Source organism: Dreissena polymorpha, chromosome 12 (genome assembly GCF_020536995.1).
Source record: "Dreissena polymorpha isolate Duluth1 chromosome 12, UMN_Dpol_1.0, whole genome shotgun sequence".
Taxonomy (NCBI): Eukaryota; Metazoa; Mollusca; class Bivalvia; order Myida; family Dreissenidae; genus Dreissena; species Dreissena polymorpha.
In genome coordinates, this window is record NC_068366.1 from 1,229,314 (window position 1) to 1,247,281 (window position 17,968).

The following is a 17,968-nucleotide window of genomic DNA, read 5'->3' on the forward strand; positions in this document are numbered from 1 at the left end:
TTTTTTCTAACAGGACATCTATACATACATCCACATGTCATTAGTACTTTTGTTAAGTTCGGATTTTGATAATACATATTAAAGAAATTTCATAATATACAGTACAGCCAAAGCGGCACAAACATAATCCGCGGCTACGCCACGGCCAGATTATTAGTCCGCGGCGGCCGAATCGTGTGTTCACGCGGCGTATCGCCGTGGCACTCGGCATCGATCCGCGCAACGACGCCGAGTCTGTATTAACCACGCGTACTTTCGCGGAGTAAATCCGCTGCATACGTACGCGGCGGATCAAGAAAAGATATCCACCTACATGTACATACCTGTATGTGTAGCGTAGAATTAATTACGCGCAACTGTTTATGATTCGTTCGATTATCATTATTAAATTTTTAATCCGAAACACACTTCCGAATTTTAATGCTAACGCGTCCTTTGGCAAATTCTAGCGTCAAATAAACAGTGCTAAAATATCCTTTGTTTCATAAAAAGCGCGCGAAAATTATGCAGACATGTAAAACGTCGTTTGGAAAGTTTGGGTGTATTTTGTGTTGTGTAAATACATGAACATCACGACAGGCGTAAATCGCGTGTTCAGTGGAGAAAAAAAACGCCCCGATTAGACGTTATTTCATCATCTCTATAAATAGTAACAAATGCCAAAATGTATTTGATACATAAGGAAATATTGAGAATGTTTGTGTATCGTAAATATTTACCAGCATTTGCTTTAAAACTGGAATATACGGGATTATCTGGTAATTAGTAGCGATATTAACTGTATAATACAGTACAGCCAAAGCGGAACAAACGTATTTCGCGATCCGCGGCGGCAAGGCGAAACGAGTCGATGCCGCGTCAGTCGTTGAAGCCGCGTCAGTATGCGGCGGCAACTCGCATTTCGCCGCGAAACTTCGCATCTGTCCGCCGTGAGGTGGTAGAGATGATCAAAACATAAATTATCGACACCATTTACACTGGTGATAAACGCGATGTTGTCTTTAAGCTTTTACATCAAATCCTTGAACGAGAGACTTGCCTCGTAATTATGGATGGGTTGAACGAGTGGGCTGATCCTTTTTATAAATATGTTTCGCCGTTAACTGATCCAAAAGAGCTTACGGAGAACATACTCATCAGTTTTTACTCTGCCAATCAAAAGTCACAGACTGAGTTCATGAAGTACGTAAATGAACGTCGAATGATGCAGCTTCTTATTTCACCATGGTGGCATACACTGTTAATAAGCTTGTGGATAAACAAAAGCGGGTTTAAAGGTTCCCTGTGTGAAATAAATTGTATTCTACTTGACCTACGTTTTAAACAAGGAAATGAAAAAGAAGGATATTTCAGGAAAGGTACTTCCTTTCCGTGCTTATCGAACACAAGCTTTATTGAACCACATTGTGAGATTTTGGACGCGCTTGCTTATGCTGCATTTTAGTTTACGTTTTCTTCAAATAAATCCTTAGTGTTTTCCAAACGGGACTTAATGGATTAAATGTCAAAAGAGCAACTGCAATTCTGCGTCGACGCTGGCCTGTTAACGGTAATGTTTCATTCAGAATTTCTGTTAAAAAGTCCACGAATGTCATTTTTACATGAGACGGTCCAGGAATTCTTAGCAGCATATCATATAGCTATTTCAAAGACAGATGTTATAAAAATCTACTGAGCGAAAATAAATATAATGTGTTAGAAATGAGCCAAGTAATAATATATTTGTGTGGGCTTGATAGTATGATAGCTAACGAACTTATAAACCGTCTAACTGACGTGACTTCTTTAATGACATGAACCTTGCACTAAGAAGATATATACGACATTTTAAAAGTGAGAAAATAGCAGCATTTCAAACAGATTATAAACCAATAGCAAACGTTGGAAAATTTTCATCTGATGAGAGGGACCACGATTTGCGTATGTTAGCTGTATCATTCTTATTCCAGCGCATGATGATTACTGGTTTCACTGAGGCTAAAGCCAGCGGTCAGAAGGATATTTGTTTGAAGTGTAGGGACTTTACATTCAATGCATATCTCAGCGAGTCTGAATCAAACTCATTACGTGAACTGTTAATGTTGAACACATCCAACGTCAGGACACTTTTTTAGAAAGAAAGTAATGTACTGCAAATAAGCGAAATGATGACCGTTCTTCAACAGTCAATGGATTGTCTTGAACGTGTAAAGGCCAGAGCGACTCCGGAAATACATAAAGCATTTTATAATTCAAAGCTGCAAGAGCTGCATTTTATCGGAAGAATCAACATATCATCAATATGTGATGTCCTTACATCCCAGTCTAAGTTAATGTATTTATACATAGAAGATTCAACTTGTTACGAAGAAATCCCTATCCCTGTCTCCTTAAGATATTTAGACTTGACGAAAATTACCTGTTCTATCGTGTTTCTTCAAAAGTTACTAGAACAATTATCTTTCTTAAAACACGATTTTGCTTTAGAAATGTGTGATGTAATTGTGACCGATTTCAAAAAACACATGTTTCAATCAGTAACATATTGACATGTCAAATATCAAGATGCAATTGATGCAGGGTAATAATGACCTATATAGTTTGCTGAGTTTAACACCTATCGTGACCATGCGCCTTTTGACGGCTGATGATGTAGCATTAGCATCAGATATTTTACCCAAATTCAGTACATTAAAAACGCTTGATTTACGGGAAATTCGTACGTATCGTTCTGCCATCCAGCTGCCTACATCGCTACACTGTATCAGTCTCGAGACAGGCGAATGCTCCCCTGATTGGCTATGCAGCTTGTTGATCAATCTTTCTGCATTAGGACATCCTGTAGAGTGTCAGCTGTGGGACTGTGTAGTACAACCACACGGAGAGGATTGCGTAGCTAGTTCAAATGAACATGAATCTCACATGCGATCTAAACTATTGGCATGTGACATGTCTAAAGTAAATATTCGTGTACAGAATGGCAGCAAGGAACTGTTTGAAATATTTCGTGACACAAGTATAGGGATCCTGGACCTGAGAACTGCTGATTGTGTTTCACAAACATCAGACATTGTTCCCTCTCTCCGTAAATTAGAAAAGCTTTACTTGCGGGGAACTTATAAGGGCCAGTTTGCCATCCAGCTGCCTGCATCGTTACAGTGTATCAGTCTCGAGAAAGGGGAATGCTCCTCTGAGTGGCTGTGCAGCTTGTTGATCAATCTTCCTGCATTAGATCATCATGTAAAGTGTGAGTTGTGGGACTTTGTAGTTCAATCACGTAAAGAAGATTTCGGCGCTGATTCAAATATACATTTATCGAACCTCCGATCTAAACTAGGGTCATGTGATATGTCTAATATTGAGATAGTAGTAGAATATGGGAGAAAGGAACTGTTTGAAATATTTCGTGACACAAGTATAGGTATCCTTGACCTGAGAACGGCTGATTGTGTTTCCCAAACAGCGTATATTCTACCAACGCTCAGTAAATTAGAAAAACTTTTTTTACAAGGGACGTTTATTGGTCTTTGTGCTCCCAAGCTGCCTGTATCGTTACACTGTATCAGTCTTGAGAGTGGCGAATGCTCCTCTGAGTGGCTGTGCAGCTTGTTGATCAATCTTTGTGCATTAGGTCATCATGTAGAGTGTGAGCTTTGGAGCTTTTAGTGCTATCACGTGGAGAAAATTGCGGCGCCGATTCAAATATACATGTATCTGACCTGCGATCTAAACTATTGGAATGTGATATGTCTAATATTCAGATATTAGTAGAATATGGGAGAAAGGAACTGTTTGAAATATTTCGTGACACACGTATAGGGATTCTAGACTTGAGAACGGCAGATTCTGTTTTACAGACATCAGATATTCTAAAAACACTCATTAAATTAAAAAAGCTTTGTTTACAAGGGACCTTTATGAGTCAATTTGATCTCCAGCTGCCTGCATCGTTACAGTGTATCCGTCTTGTGACAGGCGAATGTTCCTCTGAGTGGCTGTCCACCTTGTTAATCAATCTTTCTCATGTAAAGTGTGAACTCTGGAGCTTTGTAGTGCAATCAAATGGAGAAGACTGCGCAGCTGATTCAAAGATACACATATCTCACATGCGATCTAAACTATTGAAATGGGACATATCTAATATTGAGATATTAGTTCAAAATGGGAGCAAGGAACTGTTTGAAATATTTCGTGACACAAGTATAGGGATCATGAACCTGAGAACTGCTTATTGTGTTTCACTAACATCAGACATTCGGCCCACACTCATTAAATTACAAGTGCTTTATTTACGGGGGACCTTCATGGGTCGATGTGGTCTCCAGCTGCCAGCAACGTTACAATGTTTCAGTCTTGACAATGTGACAGGCGAATGTACCTCTGAGTGGCTGTGCAGCTTGTTAGTCAATCTTTGTGCATTAGACCATCCTGTAAAGGGCGAGCTCTGGTACTTTGTAGTTAAACCACGTGGAAAAGATTGCGGCGCCGATGCAAATATACATGAATCTCACTTGCGATCCAAACTATTGGAATGTGATATGTCTTATATTGAGATATTAGTAAACAATGGCAGCAAGGAACTGTTTGAAACATTTCGTGACACAAGTATAGGGATCCTGAACCTGATAACTGCTTATTGTGTTTCACTAACATCAGACATTCTGCCCACACTCATTAAATTACAAGTGCTTTATTTACGGGGGACCTTTATGGGTCGATGTGGTCTCCAGATACCGTCTACATTGAACTGTATCAGTCTTCAGACAGGCGAATGCTCCTCTGAGTGGCTGTGCAGCTTATTGATCAAGCTTTCTGCAATAGATCATCATGTTAAGTGTGAGCTCTGGAGCTTTGTAGTGCAATCAAATGGAGAAGATTGCGGCACTGATTCAAATATACATTTATCTCGCATGTGATCTAAACTATTGCAAGGTGACATGTCTAATATTGAGACATTAGTAAAAAATGGGAGAAAGGAACTATTTGAAATATTTCGTGGCACACGTATAGGTATGCTGGACTTGCGAACGGCTGATTCTGTTTCACAAACATCAGACATTCTAAAAACACTCATTAAATTAAAAAAACTTTATTTACGGGGGACTTTTATGGGTCGATGTCATCTCCAGCTGCCTGCGTCGTTACACTGTATTAGTCTGCAGAAAGGCGAATATTCCTCTGGGTGGCTGTGCAGTTTATTGATCAAGCTTTGTGCATAAGGTCACCATGTAGAGTGTGTGCTGTGTGACTTTGTAGTACAAGCACGTGAAGAAGATTGTGGCACTATTTCAAATATACATATATCTCACTTGCGATCTAAACTTTTTGGAATGTGACATGTCTAATATTGAGATATTAGTAACAAATGGCAGCAAGGAACTGTTAGAAATATTTCATAACACAAGTATAGGGATCCTGGACTTGAGAACAACTGATTGTGTTTCACAAATATTAGACATTATTTCCACACTCAGTAAATTAGAAAAGCTTTACTTACGGGGACCGTTATGGGTCGATGTGATCTTCAACTGCCTGCATCGTAACACCGGATCTGTCTTCCAACATTCAAATGCTCCTCTGAGTGGCTGTACAGCTTGTTGATCAATCTTTGTGCATTAGGTCATCCTGTAAAGTGTGAGATGTTGATCTTTGTAATTCAATCAGGTGAAGAAGATTGCTGTGACGATTCAAATATACATGTTTCTCACCTGAGAGCTAAACTATTTGATTGTGACATGTCTAACATTGAGATATAAGTAAAAAATGGCAGCAAGGAACTGTTTTAAATATTTTGTGGCACATGTATAGAGATCCTGAACATGAACGGCTGTTTTTGTTTCACTTACATCAGACATTTTGCCAAAACGCAGTAAATTAGAAAAGCTTGTATTATGGGGGACGTATACGGGTCGATGTGATCTCCAGCTGCCTGCATCGTTACACTGTATCAGTCTTGTGACAGGCGAATGCTCCTCTGAGTGGCTGTGCAGCTTGTTGATCAAGCTTTCTGCATTAGATCATCATGTAGAGTGTGAGCTGTCAAACTTTGTAGTGCAATCACGAGAAGAAGATTGCCGCGCAAATATATATATTCAAATATATATATTCAAATATATATGTAACTCGCCTGCGATCTAAACTATTGTCGTGTGACTTGTCTAATATAAAGATATTAGTAACAATGGCAGCACGGAATTATTTGAAATATTCCGTGACACAAGTATAGGGATCCTAGACTTGAGAACGTCTGATTCTGTTTCACTTACATCTTAAAATAGGCACTCATTAAATACGTTTTTTTTATCAGTTTTTTTTTTTTTTTACTTTTTCAGAAAAGGTTTCTTTAAGTAATAACATGTGTGTGTTTGCAAACAAAGCATAAATGAGATAGTTGTGCCATTTTTTAACGTTTCAAAGAAAAAGATAAACTTCGAAAAACATTTCTTCTTCAGTTCCTTGCATGGATCCGAACAGATCATAGCTAGACGATACTTGAAAAAAAAGTAATTAAAGTGTTTAAAACAGCATATACACCTACAGATTTAAACACGACACCGGTTTCCATCTGGCTTTAAATGGACACCTGACAAGTAATGCCATTCGAGCCCATCTGGATATAATGACACACCTGGCAAGTAATGTCATTCGGGCCGATCTGGCTATAATGTCACACCTGACAAGTAAAGTCATCCGGGTCCATCTGGATATAATGACACACTTGACGAGTAATGTCATTGGGGTCGATCTGGCTATAATAACACACCTGACAAGTAATGTCATTTAGGGCCCTTCTGACTATAATGTCACACCTGCAAAGTAATGTCACTGGTCCCATCTGGCTATAACGTCACACCTGACAAGTAATGCCATTTGGGCCCTTCTGGATATAATGGCACATCTGGCAAGTAATGTCATTCGGGCCCATCTGGATATAATGACACACTTGACAAGTAATTTCATTTTGGCCCATCTTGCTATAATGTCACACTTGACAAGTAATTCTGGTTAATTTGGCTATAATGGCACATTTGACAAGTAATGTCATTCAGGCTCATCTGGCTATAATAGCACTCTTGACAAGTAATGTCATTTGGGCCCATCTGGCTATCATGGCACACCTGGCAAGTAATGTCATTCGAGCCCATCTGGCTATAATGGCACACCTGACAAGTAATGTCATTTGGGGCCGTTCTGACGATAATGTCACACCTGACAAGTAATGTCATTCAGGCCAATCTGGATATGATGGCACACCTGACAAGAAATGTAATTCGGGCCAATCTGGCAATAATGTCACACCTGACAGGTAATGTCATTCGGTCCAATCTGGCTACATGTATAATGGCACACCTGACAAGTAATGTCGTTCGGGGCCCTTATAACTATAATGTCACACCTGACGATTAATGTCATTCGGGCTAATCTGGCTATAATGGCACACTTGATAAGTAATGTCATTTGGGCCCTCCTGGCTATAATGACACACCTGACAAGTAATGTCATTCGAGCCCATCTTGGCTATAATGTCACACCTGACAAGTAATGTCATTCGAGCCCATCTTGGCTAAAATGTCACACCTGACGATTAATGTCATTCGGGTCATTTCTGATCAGTTGTGCAATTATAGACAGCTGCTACACCAACGCCGTATATTAGCTAATGTATGATACTTGACAGTTGTAGTTTCGACCAAACTGTGTACTGCTGTAACATAAAAACATAACCATATTTTTTTATAACCAAGGCAATTATAAATCACTTAATTTTTTTTTTTAGTTTTTAAATGAAAAAGGTGTATTTATTCTAAATAAGATAATACATTTACGCATGCACTTTAGATTACGCATGTATTTTTTTGTATTATAATAGAAAATCTTGCTCAAACACTGTGTATTTCTCGCACGCGTGATTTAAACCCTATGCATCTAAACCTCGGGCCGTAGGTTATTCGACAACAACTCATGATAAACAAGTAACATTCTAACACTTTACTTAACTATTACAGTCCCCAAAACAAACTGTTCAAAGTGTAAAAAAAATTGCTTCAGTGATTAAATGATTATTTTATCAATGCATATGAAGGAACCAACAATACGAATGTTCATAATTTTAAGCTTTTTTGTTCTTTTTATGTATTGTGGTTAGTGGCATGATAGAAGCACAATACGTTTTAGTAGTGCTTACGTATTTCAGATTTATTCATTATGTGATGTGTGCAATGTTTATGCTTGAAATTAACCAGGTATGGGAAGATTCTACTTTCGTTTACATGTATATCGACGCGAAAAACGGATCATGCTTTTTGTATAACGGTTTCCAAACATTTGATTTCAATCGATCATTTCTATGCCCCCCTTCGAAGAAGAGGGGGTATATTGCTTTGCTCATGTCGGTCTGTCGGTCGGTCCGTCGACCAGGTGGTTGTCAGATGATAACTCAAGAACGCTTAGGCCTATGATCATGAAACTTCATAGGTACATTGATCATGACTTGCAGATGACCCCTATTGATTTTAAGGTCACTAGGTCAAAGGTCAAGGTCACGGTGACCCGAAATAGTAAAATGGTTTTTGGATGATAACTCAAGAATGCATACGCGGCCAACAGGGCGAACTCTGAACAATATAACTGAAGCAACTGGTCTGTAATCCTAAATCTATAATTATCAGTCCAATGAAACATCATCCTTTGAGTAAAATAAAGTGGATCAGTAAAATTATTATCAGAATATGAGATTTTTTGTATATTTTGTATATTTAATATTGTGTTAATGTTTAATTTTGTTGATTAATATAAATACAAGCAGGACAGGGGAGGTAATACACTATTACATCTTTCTTATTTTCAGGGGAAACAAATGCAATAAGTTTAAATTTCATGTTTAATGAATAGAGGATATTTATCCTGTCAGTGTGAGATCATTTGTTATTTTTTATGATTACATTTTATTATTACTTTGACAAAACAACACTTACCTGAATACCACAATGGATTGCAACCAAACAATACCCTACGCCCCTACCAGAATCCCTCCTTTCCCCCCCAACCTCACCCCCATTTTTTTAAAAACATCATCTAATAAATAACCACACCCCACATTATACCCCCTATCACCCCCACTCCCCCCTACCCATCCCCCTACCCCCCCACCCCCCTACCCCTGGCCCCCTTTTTTTTAACATCTAATAAATTAACAAACCCCACATTAAACCCCCCTCTCACTCCCCCCTACCCCCCCTACCCCCCACCCCCCCTTTTTTAAAACATCTAATAAATTACCAAACCCACATTATTACCCCCTCTCACCCCAACCCCCCCTACCCCCACCCCCCATACCCCCAATTTTTTTTACACATCTAATAAATTACCACACCCCACATTATACCCCTCTGACCCCCCACCCCCCCCAACCCCCCCCCAATTTTTTTTTTTTACATTATTACCCTCTCTCACCCCCACCCCCCCCTACCCCCACCCCCCATTTTTTTTATTTTAAACATCTAATAAATTACTACACCTCACATTAAACCCCCCTCTCACCCCCCACCCCCTTACCCCTCGCCACCCCACCCCCCATTTTTTTTTTTAAACATCTAATAAATTACCACACACCACATTTTACCCCCCCTCTCACTCCCCCCTAACCCCCCACCCACCCCCGCATTTTTTTTAAACGTCTAATAAATTACCACACCCCACATTATACCCCCTCTCTTCCCCCAACCCCCCTACCCCCCACCGCCCCCAAATTTTATTTTTATTTTTTTAAACATCTTATAAATTACCACATCCCACATTATACCCCCCCTCTCACCCCCACCCCCCTACCCCCACCCCCCAAATTATTATTTTTTAAACATCTAATAAATTACCACACCCCACATTATACCCCCTCTCACCTCCCCTACCCCCCCGGCCCCCCATTTTTTTAACATCTAATAAATTACCACACCCAACATTATACCCCCTCTCACTCCCCTCTACCCCCCTACCCCCCCTCCCCGGCCCCCCTCTCCCAAAAAAATTTTTTTTTTAAACATCTAATAAATTACCACACCCCACATTATACCCCCTCTCACTCCCCCCTTGATCATGACTTGCAGATGACCTCATTGACTTTCAGGTCACTAGGTCAAAGGTCAAGGTCACAGTGACTTGAAATAGTACAATGGTTTCCGGATGAAAACTTACATTAGGTCAAAGGTCAAGGTCACAGTGACAAAACACGTATTCACTCAATGGCTGCCACTACAACTGACAGCCCATATGGGGGGCATGCATGTTTTACAAACAGCCCTTGTTTCTTATGATATCCCACCCGAGTTTTAAAATGGTTATTGTTCGTAGAAAAAAACATGGCTGCCATGAGCGGGGCATTTTTCTTTACATGGCTATAGTAAAACCTTGTTTACAATATAGAAGTTACATTTTTAGTCCATTTTTAGCTCACTTGAGCAAAACGTGCTTATTATGTTGAGCTTTTGTGACGACCTTTTGTCCGTCGTACATTTGTCCGTCAAACTCACAATTTTTCTGGATGTGTAGGTTAACCAGTACCAGGTGCATTCACTTATGCCAGTAAATGACAACAGCTCTATTTAAATCTTAGGTGGGGCAAGGAGGGCCTTAGAAACAATTTTAGTTTACAATTTATTTTTTGAGGCAGGGAATTGAACCTGCAATATTTTTTAATTTATTGTCCATCTATCTATCAACTGAGCTAGCCTGTCTGACCATGTTGCACTTGTCACATGCCATTTTTGCAAACTTGACAACTCTTTAATGTAATAATTTTGCACCATTGTATGCTTTCAGATAAGTTACCAAAGGATGTTCAACAGTTGGATGAGAAAGCAACGACCCTCTTTTATAAAGCTCTTAAACATGGAAAAGAACAGGTCAATAATATTCGCCTGATGGTCGTAGGTATGTTTGGTGTGGGAAAAACGTCTTTGGTGAACAATTTGATTTGGGAATTTCGTAACAAAACACACACAAAACAACCTCTCAGCACAGAAGGTATCGATATACATAGGTGTAAGTTGATGACAGATGGTGATTGGTGCTTAGATACAGAATTAATACGGGTGAAGTTTGGAGATCGCATTGAAAAAGTCGTTTCTAAGAACACAGTCACAGCTACTGAGGATCATGAAACTTTTAAAGAAAGAATAGCCTTGCATAAAGGAGATGAAATTTTACAACATGGAATTAAGGTTGCCAAGAGGAAGCTTGAAACTACTTCGCTTGATGAATCAACAAATGAGATCACTACTTCGCTTGATGAATCAACAAATGAGATCACTGTGTCTGTATGGGATTTTGCAGGTCAGACTCTGTACTATTCAACACATCAGTTCTTTCTGAATGAGAGGTCTATATATGTAGTCGTGATGGACATGACAAGAAGTTTGAAAGATATTGTAAGTAAATCAGATGGAATTGGAATTTGGTGTGGTTTGGTGGATAGTTGTACCTATTTGGATATTTTTAAATTTTGGCTTAATGCAATTCACATGAATAGTGATTATCAATCTGGAGAAAGGACAATAAAGCCAAATGTTATTTTAGTTGGCACGCGGAAAGACAAAATGAAGGGGAGTGCTGAAGAAAAGGAGGAAAATATGAATTTGTATTTTGACAATGCTTTATGTAGCTTTGATAAACACTCACCAATCTTTAATCACATTTATAAGAACAGATTTCTTGTAAATAATTTGTGTCCAGAGGATTCTGCTTTTGCAGAGTTACGAAAAGAAATTATAAGTTTGGCTACAAAGCAAGATTACTGGGACGAAGAATATCCAGTTCGATGGATTCACATGGAACAAACATTGGACAAAATGAGAGATAAAAAGCGACAGATAGTAAAAATGAAGGATGTTGAAAAAGAAGATCTTGAAAACTTACACCCACTGGGTATAGAAGAGCTTACCTTGTTTCTTGAATTGCAGCACAAACAAGGCAATATCATTTTTTTCAACTCGGGCGCACTTAAAGATTTTGTTGTTCTTGCTCCTCAATGGATCATTGAAGCTTTCAAATGTTTCATACCGCATAATCAGAAAATAGAAGCCACTGTTTTGAAAGATTGGGAAGAATATAAACAATATGCTATTCTTAAACCAAATGTTCTGGACGAAGTTATGAAAAACAGTCCTCCCTACATACATGAATACCGGAGTGCTGTTATAAATTACATGGAATATCTAAATGTTATAGCCAAGCCTTTAACAAGTGAAGAGGGTATAACTGGAATCCCGTTAGATTTCCACATCGTTCCTTGTCTACTGAGTAGGGCACCACCGCCACTGCACATCTTTACCTCACCACCTGATAAACCCCAAACACCAGTTTTAGCTTTTGTGTTTTGCGGAAAGTTTTTGCCCCCCTCTTTTTTCCACAGGCTTGTTGCAGTGTGCATTCGTGCTTGGCCTATCTGCCAGGAACGTGGCCAATATTGTTTATTTAACGGCTTGGCTATATTTACTCTTAATGATACCTATACATTGAGAATATGGTATATGGATTACATTATTTATGCAAGGATAGTTTGTTGCTCAGAAAATGAGCAGTTAGACAATTTCATCTGGCTATTTCAAGAGGTTAGACGCAAACTTAAAAAAAGTTTGAAAGACTTTTTTTATCAATCATCTTCTGTATTTGAAGAGTGTATTCAGTGCCCAGACATGAAGGTGTCCTTGCACAATGAAGGGTTGTTCATAGTAAAAAAGTTCAAGTACACAAATGCTATAGCTTGTCGAGTATGTAATCCGCATGCTGTGACACGATCAAATGCTATGAAACATTGGTTCAAAGAGAAGTTAGATCGAATAGAAACAGATGATGATTAATATGGGAAAACACTAGTGATATAGGTCATTACAATCCTAAAAGGTAAGATTGCCCCTTCTTCTACAGACCAAAGCACAACCGGCACTAGAGGCTATTAAAAACTGTAAAACAATCTTGCCCAATAGTGACCAGACCTGTTGGGTGAAGGGCAATTTGAACAGATTGACAAGTATTTTGTTTCATGTGCTCATATTGCTTTAATGTTCAACTTGGGTGTTATGTTTACTCTAATGGTTACATGTTACCCTCCAGATTTGCTAATAATTTTGTATATTAGTGTAAATACATTATTTGTTATATTACAGTTATTGTGAATTTTTTTTTTTGCATTGAGTGAAAATGTATGCCATGCTTCTGAACACGGTTATATAAATATCAAGACAGATACAGAATATAGTATTCATTTATGTTCTTAAATCAAGAATGGTCATTAAAAATTTGTCTGTAACAAGTTTATTTGGAAAACCATGCTATAACATGTTACAATAGCAATTTTCCCCTTTGCTTTGGAAATATCTTTGAGGAAAGGTGATTTAAACTCCAAATAAATCCCTTTACAATGTATTGTTGTATATGTTTATTTGTTGTAAGTATTGAACACAAATTTTATCATTCTTTATTGAAATGTTTGTTTTTGAAATGAATTTATGTTGTTCACAAAATTATCCACACTTAAAGTGAAAACTAGATTCATAACATAAAGCGACTAAATATTGGTTAATTTTAGAAAGATAATTGAACAGAGACAATGGAGTAATTATGCAATACAGACAATTAGTGCCCATTGTAGTACTGAATAAAAAAAAGATGACATGTTATGTGTACAAAATGTTTTGACTGGGTTGATTTGTTATAATATTATTAATTTATTTGTTGTTTATAATTTAATAAATTTACCATGATGTTTCAACTTTTAAAGTTTGTCATTTAGTAATACTTTGTGTAAACTAATATAATTATAATTGTAGGTCACTAGAATTGATAATTATAATTATTGTTTAATATATTATATAATTTACTTATTTTTTATGCCCCCAAAGGAGGGCATATATTGTAATCGCACTGTCCGTCTGTCTTTCCGTCACACTTATGTTTAGGTTTTGAAAAATGCTCATAACTTCTATGTTGCTTCAGAGGTAACCTTCATATTTGGCATGCATGTGTATCTCATGGAGCTTCACATTTTGAGTGGTAAAAGGTCAAAGTCATCCTTCAAGTTCAAATGTCAAAACACAAAATCCAAGGATTGTAACAAGCTTTAAAGGGAGATAATTTCTATTTTATATCATTTGGCAGGTACAGATCATGTTCACAAGGGAAGTAATATTTTTTAAAGTGATATAGTCAAAAAGTATAAAAATCAGGGTGTTGGTTTTCCAGCATTATAGTATATAATTTTGATTCAAGTATTAATATTTATGCCCCCCTTAGAAGAAGTGGGGGTATATTGTTTTGCACATGTCTGTCGGTCGGTCCGTCCGTCGGTCCGTCCACCAGATGGTTTCCTGATAATAACTCAAGAACACTTAGACCTAGGATCATGAAACTTCATAGGTGCATTGATCATGACTGGCAGATGACCCCTATTGATTTTCAGGTCACTAGGTCAAAGGTCAAGGTTACAGTGACTCGAAATAGTAAAATGGTTTCAAGATGACAACTCAAGAATGCTTAGGACTAGGATCATGAAACTTCATAGGTACATTGATCATGACTGGCAGATGACCCTATTGATTTTCAGGTCACTAGGTCAAAGGTCAAGGTCACAGTGACTCGAAATAGTAAAATGGTTTCCGGATGATAAATCAAGAATGCTTATGCCTAGGATCATGAAACTTCATAGGTACATTGATCATGACTGGCAGATGACCCCTATTGATTTTCAGGTCACTAGGTCAAAGGTCAAGGTCACAGTGACTCGAAACAGTAAAATGGTTTCCGAATGATAACTCAAGAATGCTTACGCCTAGGATCATGAAACTTTATATAAACATTGATCATGACTGGCAGATGACCCCTATTGATTTTCAGGTCACTAGGTCAAAGGTCAAGGTCACAGTGACTAGAAATAGTAAAATGGTTTTGGATGATAACTCAAGAATGCCTATGCCTAGGATCATGAAACTTCATAGGTACATTGATCATGACTGGCAGATGACCCCTATTGATTTTCAGGTCACTAGGTCAAAGGTCAAGGTCACAGTGACTCGAAATAGTAAAATGGTTTCCGGATGATAACTCAAGAATGCTTACGCCTAGGATCATGAAACTTCATAGGTACATTGATCATGACTGGCAGATGACCCCTATTGATTTTCAGGTCACTAGGTCAAAGGTCAAGGTCACAGTGACTCGAAACAGTAAAATGGTTTCCTGATGATAACTCAAGAATAATTAGGCCTAGGATCATTAAACTTCATAGGTACATTGATCATGACTGGCACATGACCCCTAATGATTTTCAGGTCACTAGGTCAAAGGTCAAGGTCACAGTGACAAAAAACGTATTCACACAATGGCTGCCACTACAACTGACAGCCCATATGGGGGCATGCATGTTTTACAAACAGCCCTTGTTAAACTATACTTACATGTATAAGCTTTGGCTACTCAAAACGACATTTCTTTATTGCCTGAAATAATTATAGTTCGATTTGGTGAATTGTTCTGTTGTTAACATCTGACTGTTTAAGGCAAACGAACGTTTGTTTCAATAGTTGACAAGTTTAATCTTAAAATTCGGTATATGAATAAAACATAGTACGAAATATTTTCATTTTACTATTAAAAGCAGTAAGTAAAATGGTACAGTTGCAGTGAACTTAATGTATAGCATCAGTTTGTAATCAAGTCATGTATTCTATTATGAGATCGGTGATTGTTTTTCATATATGGCTTTTTAAGATTGTGTTTGATGTGTATTTTTATTAAGTATATGTGCATATTACATCGCCTTGTAAGTTCGATATGACGTTTAATGAGTTCGTCTATTAAGAGTCATTTTTGTTTACTCTTGTCAGCCGTGGCTTGAAATGCTTACATGCAATGTGTATGGCGTGAAAGGAAAAAAAGGTTAAGTATTGAGTTTTCTTTATGTTTGTGTACTTCATTGCATTACATAACTATGACATGTAATCTCCAAAAAATTAATAAAACATGCGTTAAAATGTAAAAATTGTGTTCACTATTATATGTTTTATTGCCTGTTTGAAAAATCATTTAACAGACTAGTGTATATTATACTTCATTGTGTACATGTATTTAACCAGGTTTTCCGAAGGAAAAAACTGGTTATTAGATTGGCGAATGCGGGCGGGCTGGCTGGCTGGCGGGCTGGCGGGCTGGCTGGCGGGCTGGCGGGCGGGCGGAACAAGCTTGTCCGGGCCATAACCTTGTCTTTCATTGTGAGATTTTAAAATCATTTGGCACATTTGTTAACCATCATTAGACGGTGTGTCGCGCGAAAAAATTACGTCAATATCTCCAAGGTCAAGGTCACACTTTGAGGTCAAAGGTAACAAATAGCCATAAATGAGCTTGTCTGGGCTATAACTATGTCATTCATTATGAGATTTTAAAATCATTTGGCACATTTGTTCACCATCATGGAACGGTGTGTCGCACAAAAGAATCACGTCAATATCTCCAATGTCAAGGTCGCCACTACTAAAAATAGATTTTTTTTTAAACAAACTTACAAAGGGGGTTAATTTTGTTTGTTCATTTCAAAAGTTCAGTTTGAGTTGTCTCCCTTTATCAGATTTTTTTTCACAATGAAAACCTGGTTTTGTGACAATTTTGTCCCTTGTTTGTTATTTATAATGAGATAAAAAAAAAGTCCACGTTTATCGAGGTACCTTTTTATGTTGAATTTAAAAATACAATGTTTGCGCTTATGTTGGTGTTGTATCATGAAACGTTTTTGAAGTAACATGTTTAAATTTTTAAAATTACTGAATATGCATTTATTCGTTCATAACATGTTGGCATATCCATGTGCAAGCACGCATGTATTGCATTATGTTCGAATTATTCTTCGGTAAATTGTTTTAAGCATAATGTTTATGATTGATATATTTACAAAAACAAGTGTAGAAATAATTTGGAGTTTTGCATGTAGGACTTATGTTACATTTACTATCCTTTATTGAAAGTGTCCAGCAATAACTGATGTACCAGAAATTGTATTGAATTACGAAAGAGGTAAAATATGTTTTCTTGAGAATGCATGTACATGTATATAACAAGTGTTGCTGTTTTATTGATGTTAATAACATATACCATTCGGAATGTCTCTTCGATTTGTATTGCACCGATGATGATATATTGTGTTAATGAGTTATGTCGATGAACATACTTCTGGAGATGAGCGTTTCTATAATGTAAAGAGTTGACGGTATGTTTCACTCATCTAAATGTAGAATATGTTTAATATATAATACACATGTAATTTGAATATACATTGTAATTGAAACACGAAAATGTGTAAATTCTCAAGAATGTGTCGAAAACATTGTTGTAAAAATTCCGAAATAATTGTGTCACTTGAAAATGGCGAATTAATGTATTGATTAGTTTGTGATAACCTCAGTGTTTTTGTTTTTAAAATGCTTTTATTATTGAATGCAAGTATGCAGCGTGAAAAGAATACACATCATAGTAAAAATGCGTGTAATATTGACGGACTTTTTTCTCATAAAATTCACAAATATCGTTCATTTCCATTTGGGTAGCCTAAAAAATGCCTTGCACCTGCATTTTAAAGTTATCATGTACGGGATGAATATTTCAATTCCGTGCATTTATACAACATCGCAGAAATCTTAGATGAAATGCCCACCTAATTTGTAATTTACTTGTACGTATTATATTTTCTGAAATTATATTACGGTGTATTTGTTCTTTACGTGGAATAAATATGTTTCATGTTTAAATGTTTTATTTAATTTTATTTAAGCTACAGTAGGTGACATTGACTGGTACAAACTTGCGAAGGACAGGAGAATTACCTATGAAACATTGTAGATATGGAACGTGCCATGTGAAAATGGGGTCTTATGCATGTGGTTAAGTGTCGTCCCAGATTAGCCTGTGCAGTCCGCTTAGGCTAATCAGGGACGACACCTAACGCACA

At 37.5% G+C, this 17,968-nt stretch overlaps 1 protein-coding gene across 3 annotated transcripts in view; it reads left to right on the top strand.

Moving 5' to 3' along the window:
• Nucleotides 1-17,768, top strand: part of LOC127853294 (uncharacterized) — a 94,988-nt gene extending 77,220 nt beyond the window's left edge. The window contains exons 5-6 of one of the 3 annotated variants that reach the window (XR_008036552.1): nucleotides 10,795-14,966; nucleotides 15,112-17,768. Coding sequence is in view for 1 of the 3 variants with exons in the window: in XM_052387685.1 (XP_052243645.1) it covers nucleotides 10,795-12,833 (2,039 nt within the window). In the remaining 2 variants the exon portion in view is untranslated. Of the gene's footprint in view, nucleotides 1-10,794 lie in introns of all 3 variants that reach the window. The other 2 variants (XR_008036551.1, XM_052387685.1) reach the window with 2 other exon arrangements.
• Nucleotides 17,769-17,968: the final 200 nt, after the last annotated feature.